The sequence below is a fragment of the Hemiscyllium ocellatum genome, chromosome 2, assembly GCF_020745735.1.
Source record: "Hemiscyllium ocellatum isolate sHemOce1 chromosome 2, sHemOce1.pat.X.cur, whole genome shotgun sequence".
Taxonomy (NCBI): Eukaryota; Metazoa; Chordata; class Chondrichthyes; order Orectolobiformes; family Hemiscylliidae; genus Hemiscyllium; species Hemiscyllium ocellatum.
The window spans coordinates 51,632,387-51,644,994 of record NC_083402.1 but is presented as its reverse complement, the minus strand read 5'-3'; the positions used below and the strand labels follow the sequence as shown (position 1 = coordinate 51,644,994).

At 38.6% G+C, this 12,608-nt stretch overlaps 1 protein-coding gene across 1 annotated transcript in view; it reads left to right on the top strand.

Moving 5' to 3' along the window:
• The window catches only part of LOC132825818 (ATP-dependent Clp protease ATP-binding subunit clpX-like, mitochondrial), a 34,177-nt gene extending 24,016 nt beyond the window's left edge, over positions 1 to 10,161 (top strand). Inside the window, exons 9-11 of the mRNA XM_060841329.1 lie at positions 1,246 to 1,338; positions 9,262 to 9,368; positions 10,080 to 10,161. Of these exons, the coding sequence (XP_060697312.1) occupies positions 1,246 to 1,338; positions 9,262 to 9,368; positions 10,080 to 10,161 (282 nt within the window). The remainder of the gene's footprint in view (positions 1 to 1,245; positions 1,339 to 9,261; positions 9,369 to 10,079) is intronic.
• The last annotated feature ends 2,447 nt before the right edge of the window (positions 10,162 to 12,608 follow it).

Genomic DNA, 12,608 nt, shown 5'->3' with positions numbered 1-12,608 from the left:
AGAAGCAAGTTGTTAACTCCAAACAGTACCTACTGGTGTGAGCAAGCATTGATCTTTAGAGATGAGTTAGGATACTTAGTTCCTTCATATCAACAAAATTAAAGAAACAAAACTGGGATTTATCCAAGTATTATGATCAACATTTATCCTCAATGAGGACCACTAACATAGATTATCTAGTTGCTCTCCCATTGCTAATAGTTGGACCTTGCATGCCTTACAAAACAACAATATCAAAAGTACTCCATTCACTGATACCTGCACATATGACATATAATCGACAAAAGTAACTATCTTTCTCTCACTACAAAATGTTTCAAGTCACTATTGAATTCCCCTTCTAAAACAGACCACTCACTGCTGACTAACAATAGTGATCAGAATACATCAGTGAAATTATGGTTCTTGATATTTGGAGAATGAGTCTATTTGGGCAAATCCTAAATATATGCTTTTATATTGTTGTACTCTGATCTCATTTCCACTTGTCATTAAATGAAATACATATTTAAAAACATTGCCTATGACAGACAATGGGTCATGTATAATTAGAATAGAATTACTGTGCATATTAACTGAATAACTACACAAAGAAACACACTATCAAATCTATATTATCTCTTATAGTTGCTGAACAGATTCAGTATGTCGAGCCTGCAGTTATTTATTTAGTTGGTAGCCCTCTAATCTTATCAAGATTTGGATTTACTGTATTACATTTCTTCATTGCATGAGAAAATTTTACTTTACATTTGAAAAGTCACAAATTCTGAAATATGTCTCTCAATCTAGGTTTTGCTTAATGAACATCAGTATCTTTTGACAAAGTTTCTGTTATGAGTGCACCTATTTAATGGTTGGGAATTCCTAAATTATATTGCTGATTGTAAAATGACTTCACTATTATTATTTGGAAAATACTGCATTTCAGGCACAAAGATTCTTTAGTTTTAACTGAAATTGCCAGCCAACCTGCCAGAGCTTCTCATCTCATGTAAAAAATAAGCTACATTGTCCTGCCCAACTTTCTCGAGTAACAATGACAATTAATCTATCTTTATGATATAGATATCAGATTAGAATGATTTTATTCTTTTTTGTTCTGATACATGTTCAAGCATTTAAAAAGTATCCTCCAAAAATGAGATACAATATGTCAATTAAAATTAACATACATTATTTGAATAACAAGACAGCAGTGATATGGGAGTTTTCTCAGAAGTCTTTTTACACCTTTTATTTCAGTGTCACTTTTCTATTACGGATGCAGCTGTGCGTGCTATTGCACGTAAAGCAATTGAAAAGAATACAGGGGCCAGAGGATTGAGGTCAATCATGGTAAGTTAATATCTATTAAATAGCCTGTATGGAATTAAGGTTGCAGTTGGATTTTGGATATAAAATTTTAAATATTTTAGAACCAAGCTCAAAACTAGTCAAAGTAGATCTCTGAATAATCAGCCACAAAGAGAATCCTGAATGTTTTTCTTGAGTTCTGTTGTAAGATAGTACATCAGACTCAAGCAACGGCCCTACTCAGTAGGATAGATAAACTATCATAAGTTCACCTTGATGAACTTTCATAATTTCATATTTTAATGTATTACATGAAAACGTGTTACATCAATACAAGTAGTGGTTGTTAGTGGAGTGTGTGTGCTAAATTGGTGTGTTAATCAGACTACTTGGTATGCACACTCTGATAGAAGCATAAAAAAATTATGGTATGGAAGGAGGAAATTCAACTCATTCGTCATAATCATTTCCTATAGACAAATGCGTGGCATAATGGGTGATACGTGTGATGACACTGGGAGCAACTTGTGCCATCTTTTATGCTTTTCATAAATGACGAACAGGATCCTTGTTGGACAGTGACAAGTTGCCTATTGATGGGAATTAACGCATGTTGAACACCTTGTTAACAGCCCAACTTGCCTCATTAATATTCAGCTACCCATCTTATATTCATATTTTAAATGCATCAAGCGATATGGGAAGAAAGTGGAAAAATGGCATTGAGAGTGAGGATCAATTCTGATCATTTTGAGAGTGGGCCAGGACCGAAAGGTCAATGGTCTACTCCTTCTCCTGATTTCTATGTTACCAAACTCACGAAATAAGCCCAACATTGGGAAAACTTGGCAAACCAAGTGAGTTCATGATGGATTTAGGTTGCAATTTGCTCTGAACAATTCTATTTTAGAAACAGGACACCACATCTCAGGGCATGCCCCATGGACACTGGCCACTTGCATCTTATATAAATAGACATTGACATCTGACATGTGCCAGCCTCTAAAATGCATCTATGAATCTCATGGATCATCTTCGATCACTTTCAGGATGCCTCTTCACTTCAATGCTTCACATTGGCTACACCAACAACTCTCATTATAATGCTGAAGAAAGAACACTGCACTCAAGGACACAACCAACTCATGAACTGGACCAAACTGCATCCCCTGGCTCTTTGATTGCTGTCAGCACTCATTCATTCTGACCTTACTCAGATGCTGACAGCATCCCTGCCTTGCATTGCCTTACACTGCTGATTTGTGCTTGATATGCTTGATGAGGACAAAGCGGTAGATGTGATCTATATGGACTTCAGTAAGGCGTTTGACAAGGTTCTCCATGAGAGACTGATTAGCAAGATTAGAGATCATGGAATACAGAGAGAACTAGCCATTTGAATACAGAACTGGCTCAAAGGTAGAAGACAGAAGGTGGTAGTGGAAGGTTGTTTTTCAGACTGGAGGCCTGTGACCAGTGGAGTGCTACAAGGATCAGTGCTGGGCCCTCTACTTTTTGTCATTTACATAAATGATTTGAATGCGAACATAAGAGGTACAGTTAGTAAGTTTGCAGATGACACCAAAATTGGAGGTGTTGTGGACAGCGAAGAGGGATACCTCAGATTACAACAGGATCTTGATCAGATGGGCCAATGGGCTGAGAAATGGCAGATGGAGTTTAGTTCAGATAAATGCGAGGTGCTGCATTCTGGGAAAGCAAATCTTAGCAGGACTTATATACTAAATGGTAAGGTCCTCGGGGGTGTTGTTGAACAAAGAGACTTTGGAGTGCAGGTTCATAGCTCCTTGAAAGTGGAATTGCAGGTAGATAGGATAGTGAAGAATGCGTTTAGTATGCTTTCTTTTATTGGTCGGAGTATTGAGTACAGGAGTTGGAAGGTCATATTGTGGCTGTACAGGGCATTGGTTAGGCCACTGTTGGAATATTGCATGTAATTCTGGTCTCCTTCCAATCGGAAAGATGTTGTGAAACTTGAAAGGGTTCAGAAAAGATTTACGAGGATGTTGCCAGGATTGGAGGATTTGAGCTATAGGGAGAGGCTGACCAGGCTGGGGCTGTTTTCCCTGGAGCATCGGAGACTGAGGGGTGACCTCATAGAGGTTTACAAAATTATGAGGGGCATGGATAGGGTAAATAGACAAAGTCTTTTCCCTGGGGTTGGGGAGTCCGAAACTAGAAGGTATAGGTTTAGGATGAGAGGGGAAAGATATAAAAAAAACCTAAGGGGCAACTTTTTCAAACAGAGGGTGGTACATGTATGGAAGGAGCTGCCAGAGGAAGTGGTGGAGGCTGGTACAATTTCAACATTTAAGAGGCATTTGGATGGCTATATGAATAGGAAAGGTTTGGAGGGATATGGGCCGGGTGCTGGCAGGAGGGATTAAATTGGGTTGGGATATCGGGTCGGCATGGACAGGTTGGATGGAAGGGTCTATTTCCATGCTGTACATCTCTATGACTGTATGACTCTATGTGGAGGGTCTGGTGTTGGACTGAGTTGGATAAACTTTAAACTCTACAACACCAGGTTATACTCCAAAAGATTTATTTGGAAGCACTAGCTTTCGGAGTGCTGCTCCTTCATTGGTGGTTGTGAAGCAGTATCATAAGGCAGAATTTATGGCAAAAGATAATGTGTCATGCAACTGAAATGATATATTAAACAATCCTCCACTGTTGATAAGTCTTTCACTTTTTAGAATGGGTTGCAGGTTTCGGTTCATTAATATATAAATCCCAGATTTGCATATTACTTAAGTCACATTCTCAAGATAACTTAAGGTTTTATAAAAAAAAGGTGACATTTCAGCTCAGACAATGCATTAAAGGTGTGAGGTTACAGTCTGTCCATATTCCAATCTTGAGTCAGACTGGTTCAATTTCCAAAGTGGAACTTACAAATTATTACATGGATTGATTGCCTTCATTGACTGCCTGCAGGTTATGCATTTTTTGAACAAAATAGAATGCATCTACAAATATAATTCTGCAAATACAAATTCACCCCATAGACCTATATGTGAGTGCACATGCAGGAGACAGAGAGAGAATGAGAGAAAGAGAAAGAGAGAGCGCGTGTGCATGTGTGTATGTGTATGTGCATGTATGAGTGCACTCTCCTGCATGCGCACACACATATAAGTCTATGGGATGAATTTGTATTTGCAAAATTATATTTGCAGATATGTGTGTAGGGTGAGTGGTGACAGCAAGTGGGTAAGATGGTGCAGACAGTAGTGAGAGCGATAGACTGTATTGGTGTGTGAGGTATTGGAGAGAAGAGCATAGAACTTACACCAGCAGAATGGAGAAGGCCTTCTTCTGAGTGTGCTGGGCATTCCTTCAGATGGTTAAACATGCTTTAACCCGGGTGCAACCTCAGACCAGACTGGCATGGTCTGGTGTACATAGAACATTACGATGCAACAAAGGCCCTTTGACCCTTGATGCTGCCTCCACTGCTGATCCTGGGGCAAGTGGAGTCCTGCATCAGCATCATCCGTCCTGCAGGATTGCAGGATCCGCCCCGTAAGGTTGGGTGGGGTGCCGATTTCCCCCTGTCTGCCATGACCAGAGCAAATGTTAACAGCTTTACAGAGCATTTCTGAACTGAAAATGCTTATCCGGGTGTACAACAGGCTTTTAAAGATAATGCAGACACAAACAATGCCAAAGGGCATGCAGTCCAGAGTCCTTTATATTTCTCAGTATTGTAACATTTACTTTTTGTTCCCTTTCTTTACCTTCCCAAATGCATTGCCTCACATTTCTCTGGATTGAATTCTATTCCACATTCTTCTGCTTATATAACTGCTTATCTTCCTGCAGTTGACACTATTAACCACACAATGAATTTTCTTTCCATCTACAAACTTCTTAATCATGGCCACTACGTCTAAATCTTAATCAAAGATATACACATTGGGTCTGAGTAGTGAGGCCTGCACTGCCTAACTGTAAACAACCTCCCAGTCACAAAACAACTGTCAACAATTCATTATTCATTGGCGGTCCCTCGCAGATGAGGATGACTCTCTCCTGTTCTCAGGGTGAGTCTGTAGGTGTCTGTACAGACCAGGGTGGCTCCCGCAGGCTCTGTTACACTTGAGACAGGTGGTGGGCACAGGAAGGGAAGGGTAGTGCATTGGTGTGGCAGCCCACTCCTTTTGCTGTTTTTGCCTGGCTTCCACTTTCTCCAGATGTCAAATCTTGAAATGCTTGACACCTTTCCAGATGGTCCTCCTCCACTTCGGATGGTCTTGGTCCAAAGATTCCCAGATGCCTGTGGGAATGCCGTATTTTACCACTGAGGCTTTGAGGGTATCACTGAAGTGCTTTCTCTGTCCATGTGGGGCTCAACTGCAGTTTTGAATCTGGGAGTAGAACCATTAAGCCTTACTTGCTTCCACTGAGTAATTTTTGGATCCATCCTGCTATTTTCCATTGACTTTTACTTTTCTAACAAATCTGCCATGTGACCCCTGTCAAAAGCCTTGTTAAAGTTCACTTAGACTATGTCAAGCACATTACCTTATTCAACAACTTTCTCTATTACCTACTCAAAATATTCAATGAAGTTAATCTGACATGACCTTTGCTTTGCAAATCCATGCATATCCAAAATTAATCAATACCTTTCCAAATATTTCCAAACTTTCAGAATTTTGCTTTTTAGCTGATTTTAATTTTCAGTTGATCTTCTAAAATCGGAAAAGAAAATTTCAGGATCTTCCTGGTCATCGTCAGAAATATCAAAGGACTTTATTCTCTTAACCTTTCTAGCCCTTCAGTGAGAACTTCTCTGATTGCCTGTCATTCATTGTCAGTTATTTACTGATCCAAGAAATGAAGATTTAGCCTTCCTTTTAACTTCCGATGGATTGCCAGTTCATGGTTAGATATTTCCTTCTGCTATGTTTGCTATATGATGTTTGAAGTGTCAGTATAAAGTAAATAGAATAGTGTAATTCTTTTCATTTTTAAGCTCATTTTGACTTCTCTCTTTTTGCATATCTGTTATTGCCATTTTAAAGTTTACAGGTTTATCGCTGTAGGGAACATTAACACCAAAACAAGAAGCAGTAATGATGTCACTATAATAATTGCTATTATTTTCATGTGATTTGGAAAATGAAACTGGTGGAATTAACTGAAATTTGGATATAAGTAATACCTCTTTGCTTTGGAGAAAAACCCTCCATGAAAATCCCCAAAATGTAAATTTAGCCAATTTTTGGTAGACATCAGCCCAACAACTAAACTTGCATCAGTGGAGAGAGAAACTGTTAACATTCCATCATTTAATTTCATCAACAATTCATCGGATGAAAGGACACAGTCTTGAAACACTAATTTGATTTTTCTTTTCTGGGAGTGTCAGGAAATTTAATTCTTCAAAGAGTTGCATATGTTGCTGGCAAATTGTTGGAAATAGCAGATAGGTGTCAATACATTGCTGGTCTGGAGTCACATGCCAGGCAGATCTGGTAACAGCAGATTTCTGTCCCTAAAGGACAATAGTGAACCACGTAGTTTTTTTTTGCAACAATCAATGACAGAATCATAAACACCATCACAGAAACTAACTTGCAATTCCAGATTTTATTAATTAATTTAAATTCTACCAGTTAGCTTAAGTTAGAATTGAACCTGTGTCCCTTTAGCTTGGGCTGATGGTTTACATGCCCAGTGACATTACCAAGTTACCACCATTTCCCCAAATGCTGAGTATTTCCTCCTTTTTTCCGTTGTTATTTCACATTTCCAGCATCAGGAGTGTTTTACTTTTGCACTGTTAAACAGTACTACTTTCATCTTAAAATTTAAGATTCAATCCCAGAAACATTCTTATGTTGCGAACACGCCTCATAGATCCCAATATGATATAACATTTTGACTGACTCCCTTATTCTACATATGCCAGACGCGATTTTGTTTCCACATTGTGATACATTTATTCTGTTTAATTCATTCTTCCTGATCACAAACCAACAGCCAAATAAAGCAACAATGAACCTGCTCTCTAATTTTCACTAATGTTAATTTGAAATAGTGCAAAATATGAAACGTACACGAGGATGAGTTTTCTGATTTTTTTTTCTGTAAAGGAGGAATTGAGTTTCTCCAGTAACATCAGTACTGCTTAACTCCAAAATCAATTTGGTACTCTAATATTGTGTATTGATCCTATTATCTCAGTAATGTGCAACTACAGCACCATTTTTTAATGAGTGAGGAGTTATCCTTCTGTGCTTCTGATGTCACACTTTGTTATCATATTAGTGCTCTTCACTGAATTGTGAAACAACATAACTGCATTAAAGTCAGTGTGGGATTATATTTGCCCCTTGAACTCTTTAATTTAATCCTCCCCTCCTCCAAAAAGTATCCTTCTGCCTCAATACCAGCTGAGAGGTCCCTCGAATATTATAATGTTCACTACTGACTGGATTTTCATAGGATTGACAAGACTGGGTACCTTCAAAACTGGATCCCTGCTCCCATTCTATGTATCCATTATTTTCACCAATGTGGATACAGACAATGAACCCATACCCTGCATTTCCAGTTGGCTGCACAGTGAGGATAGGCAATTCCTTAACTCCTCCAATTTTGGTGTAGTTGGGCCAGCTTTTCAGTTGCTTGTGTTTCCCAGTCCATCTGATGAATCAGAGAGGGAACTTTTTTGCTTCCTCCACTCACCCTAGAATAAATGTCAAGATGGAAATGCCAAACCTGGAAATTTCCTGACTTCTACTTCTTGCCATTAATCAAACCATATTCCTTTTATGTCATGAATAAGATTGGAAACAATATGTTAAAAAGATGGGAATAAACTATCTTGTGTTCCTTGATTCACTGCATTGAAACACTAACCACATATTGTGTTTCAATTTTGGTTTTTGTGGTTAATGCATTTCTTTTTTTTATCATTCTTGGGCTGTGGGCATCACTGGGTAAGCCAACATTTATTGTCCATCCCTAATTACCCTGGAGATGGTGGTAGTAAACTGGCACCTTGATCTTCTGCAGCCTTGCAATAGATATTCCTACAGTGCTGTTAGGAAGTGAGTTCAAGGATTTGGATCCAACAAAATTAAAGAGACAACAATATGGTTGCAAGTCAGGATGCTGTATGGTTTGGAGATCTTGCAGGTAAAGGCATTCCTATGTATCTGCTCATTGGGAGAAGTCATGAGTTTTGAAGATGCTATCAAAGGATGAGTTATTGCTGTGCATCTTGTTTGATGGTCCGCACAGTTGCCAGTGTGTGTTGGTGGTGAAGGAAATGATGTTGAAGATGCCAGTCAAATGGACCACTTTGTCCTGAATAATGTCAAGTGTCAAATATTGTTGCAGGTGCATCCATCAATGCAACTGGAAAGTATTATTTCACACTCCTGACTTACACCTTGTAGAAGGTGGACATGCACTGAGGAGTCAGGAGGTAAGTTACCTCTGATAGAATCCTTTGCATCCAACCTGCTCTTGTAGCATGGTATTTAATGCTGAGTCTATGGTACTTCTCAGAATGTTGATAGTGGGGTTTTCAGCAATGTCAATACCTTAGAAAGCCAATTTGTGATGGCTTTATTCTCTTTGGTTTGAGATGGTCATTGTTTGGCACTTTTGTGACACACTGATCTTATTGCTATTTATCAGCTCAAGCCTTGATATTGCCCCAGTCTTGCTACATACGAACAGAAGCTGTTTCAGTATCTGAGGAGTTGCAAATAATGCTGATGATTGCGCCATGATTAGAAAAAAAAATCCAACTTCTATTCTTATGATAGAGGGAAAGTCATTGATAAAATAGTTCACACTGATGTTTATCTGCAACAAGATGAAAGTAAAACTACTTAACTGTAAAATCTTTTAACTTGATAAAAGTCTAGCTAAAGTTACAGTTTTGAAGCATAATTTTGTATGTTTTTATTTCAGGAACAATTACTGATGGAACCTATGTACGAGATTCCGAACTCAGATATTGTAGGCTTTCATGTGGATAAGGATGTTGTTGAGGGTAAGAAGGGTCCCCAGTATGTTAGGTAAGCTTCTATACTCGCATCATCCAGATTATTGTGATTAGATAATTAGATTAAAAACCCATCTGGTTCACTAGTGTCCTTGAGGAAAGGAAACTGCCATCTTTACCTCGGTCTGGCCAACATGTGGCTCCAGACTCACAGCAATGTGGTGACTCTTAAACTGCCCTCTGGGCAATTAGGGGTGAGCAATAAATGCTGCCTAGCCAGTGATGCCCTCATCCTGTGAAAGAATAAAGGAGATAAGCAGTCAAAAAAATCATTAAGTTACATTAATACTATATGCAACAAATGCAACTTTGCAACAAATTATATTACAAATTCACTGTCAAAATAGTCAGAATGCAAGCATCTCAGTTAATTCTGACCTGTATTCCTTACATGTACAATGGTTTATTTTGTCTTATGTATTAAGTTAAAGGTTACTATTGGTGTCAGCATAGATCATTGACAGCTTTACCATTACACCAAGAGAAAAATTTATGCCAACTTGACTACTGTATTGTTGAACTTCATATTCTAATTGGCAATGCATTCCTTGTAATTTTATTCTACGTATCTTGCTCTCAATGATCCTATTTCAGAAAACAAGTGTGAGGAGCCCCTACTAATAAAACTACTTTATACTAATGGCAATTGTGTTTTAAGGTGCATTTTCTTAACTTCAACTTTTTATAATTATGTGAACTGAATTACAATAATTGATTCTTACAGAACACCAACAAATGTCAATGACAACAACAAGTTTAGTAGCCACGATCATGGCTGGATTAAAAGAATTGACACCAACAAATGATCAGCCACATACTGAATATTGCTTGGGTACAATAAAAAAATACTGTTTTGGAGGCTGAGCTGAAACGAGAAAAGCTCATTAGTGATCAATAAATGTGAGATGTTGGCACATAGCAGCTGTTCTTAATTTATTTAATCTGAGATGGGCATGAATGATGTTGTATATAAAGTACTACAAGCTACCTCTAATTCCGTTACTTAAGAAAACCCACAACCAAATGCTAAAATAATTCCTTAAACTTTATTGCATGTAACAACCAAAATAAGGCACCCCAAGTAAGCAAGTTAAGCCTTACAACCCAACTTAATATTAACCGATTAATGGTGGAATTTAGCTATGATTCCAACCAGCAGCATCTGTCTCTGAATGTCCAGGGTTTGATCCTTGGGCAGTGTTGCTTTACAGAGTTCTGCTGCTGAAGAATCCTTATGCTGAATTTTTACTGCATTTTATGCCTTATTAAGTTTGGGGTGTGATGCTATTTATGATACTTCTGAAGTCACTGAGTCTGTAGCTTACTTTCTTATCAGGAGTGGCTTTTCTCTTCTTTGTCACATTCAGTGTTAGCTGTGTTCACTTCTTGTGCAAGCAATTTTAATTGCTCGTTTTCACAGGCAAATAGTTATCAAGCAACTGTTAAAACAGATTGTTTCTGTAGCTTAACTCCTTATTTTTCCAGGAATGACTAATTGCTTTCAGTTCTTTTATAACAGTTTGCCCTTGCCCTTTTATTTCAGGGAACAGTTTATTCTAGAAACAATTATTGCTGATACTTTCAATCCACAAACAGTTATTAAAGTTCTTAGCATTTACCCTGATGAATCCTTTATATTTCAACAAAAACACCTCTTATTCTTTTGAAAGTAGTAGAGTAAAGTTATAACTTATTTTGTCTTCGCTCTTCAAACAATCCCTCCATACTCGGGGATCCTCCTAATGAACTTTCTCTGAACTGCCTGCAATGAAATAATATCTCCTTAAATAAGGAGAGCAAAACTGCTCACAGATGTTATTTTTCCAGCTTTATTGCGCATCTCTATTTGCCCAGAAGCCAGCTATGAGCCAACCAAATGAAGTCACATGAAAGCCAGACCAAGTTAGAACAGCAGAGTTCTTTCCCTAAAGGACATTAGTGGACCAAATGAGTGTTTACAACAATCCATGATTATGTGCTTGCAAATCGTTTAACTCCAGATCTTGTAAAAATTGAAGTCAAATTATACCATTTGCCATTCCCCAGAACATTAGACTGGAATTCTAGATTACTAGTCCATTATCACTATGACAACACTGTTTCACAAGTTGGGTTTTTTTTGGGGCATAACAGAAGAGAGAGAAGAGGCAGTCTGACTGGGATTTGCAGCATCTGGTTGGCATGGATAATCTGGACCGAAGGGTCTGTTTCCGTGCTGTACATCTCTATGACTCTATTACTCTGGATTTTGGGCTGCAAAACAACAACTGATTCAACTTGTATTATAGTGTCTGCATTGGCTCTTTAAGCATTTTGATAAGTAGCTAATTTCGTGGCTTTCACCCATAACCCTGTACATTGGTCCAATTTTAGCAATCATTCCATTGTCCTCTCGAAAGCTTCGATTGAACTACTTCAAGATGGTGCATTCCATACCTTAATTATTTGGTGTGTGAAAAAGCTCTTTCTCATCTTACATTTGTTTCTTTTGAAAAACATCAGAATTCCCCCGGTTCTTTATCTATCCATGAATGGAAATGATTTCTCCATATCCACTCTACCCTGAATGCTCATGATTTTGAAACTTGTATCAAATCACCCTTAGCTCTCTCCTCCAAAAGAAATGTCCAAATTCTCTAATATTTCCTCATAACTGAATGGTCTCATTCATGGAAACATTCTTGTAAACCTGTCTTTCACTCTATTCACTAGATTTACATCCTTACTACACTGTGGCAACCAGAATTAATCAGTTTCTTTATAAGTTCATCAATAACTTGACTGTTCTTGTATTCTATGTCCTGTAAGAATATATATAGCTTACCGGTAAACTTTTGAGTGGGCGCGTCCTCAGCGTTCGGAGGTCACGTGGTCCTCCGATGCGTGCGCAGAGGATGATCACGTGATGCTCCGAGATGCGGGCGCGGCCACGTGGTCTCCCTGTTTCTCGTTCCGGAAGAGTGCCGGGAGGTCACGTGATCGGCCGTTTCACGCCCCGGAAGTGTGCGAGTGTGCCATTTCGCGCCCGAAAGGAGGCCACGTGGTGCTCCTTTTCAGAGACAAAGAAGGGTCACGTGGGATCGGACATCCGGGAATGTGAGGAGGCAGGGAATGGAGTCAGAGCAACAGCCAATTAGAAGACAATTTCACTTGAGTGATGGTATGATGTTTTGTATGGTATAAAAGACTGGGTCAAGGACAGATATACGTCTTTTGGTCTTTGTGAACTGACTGACTTAGTAGTTTGTCAGGG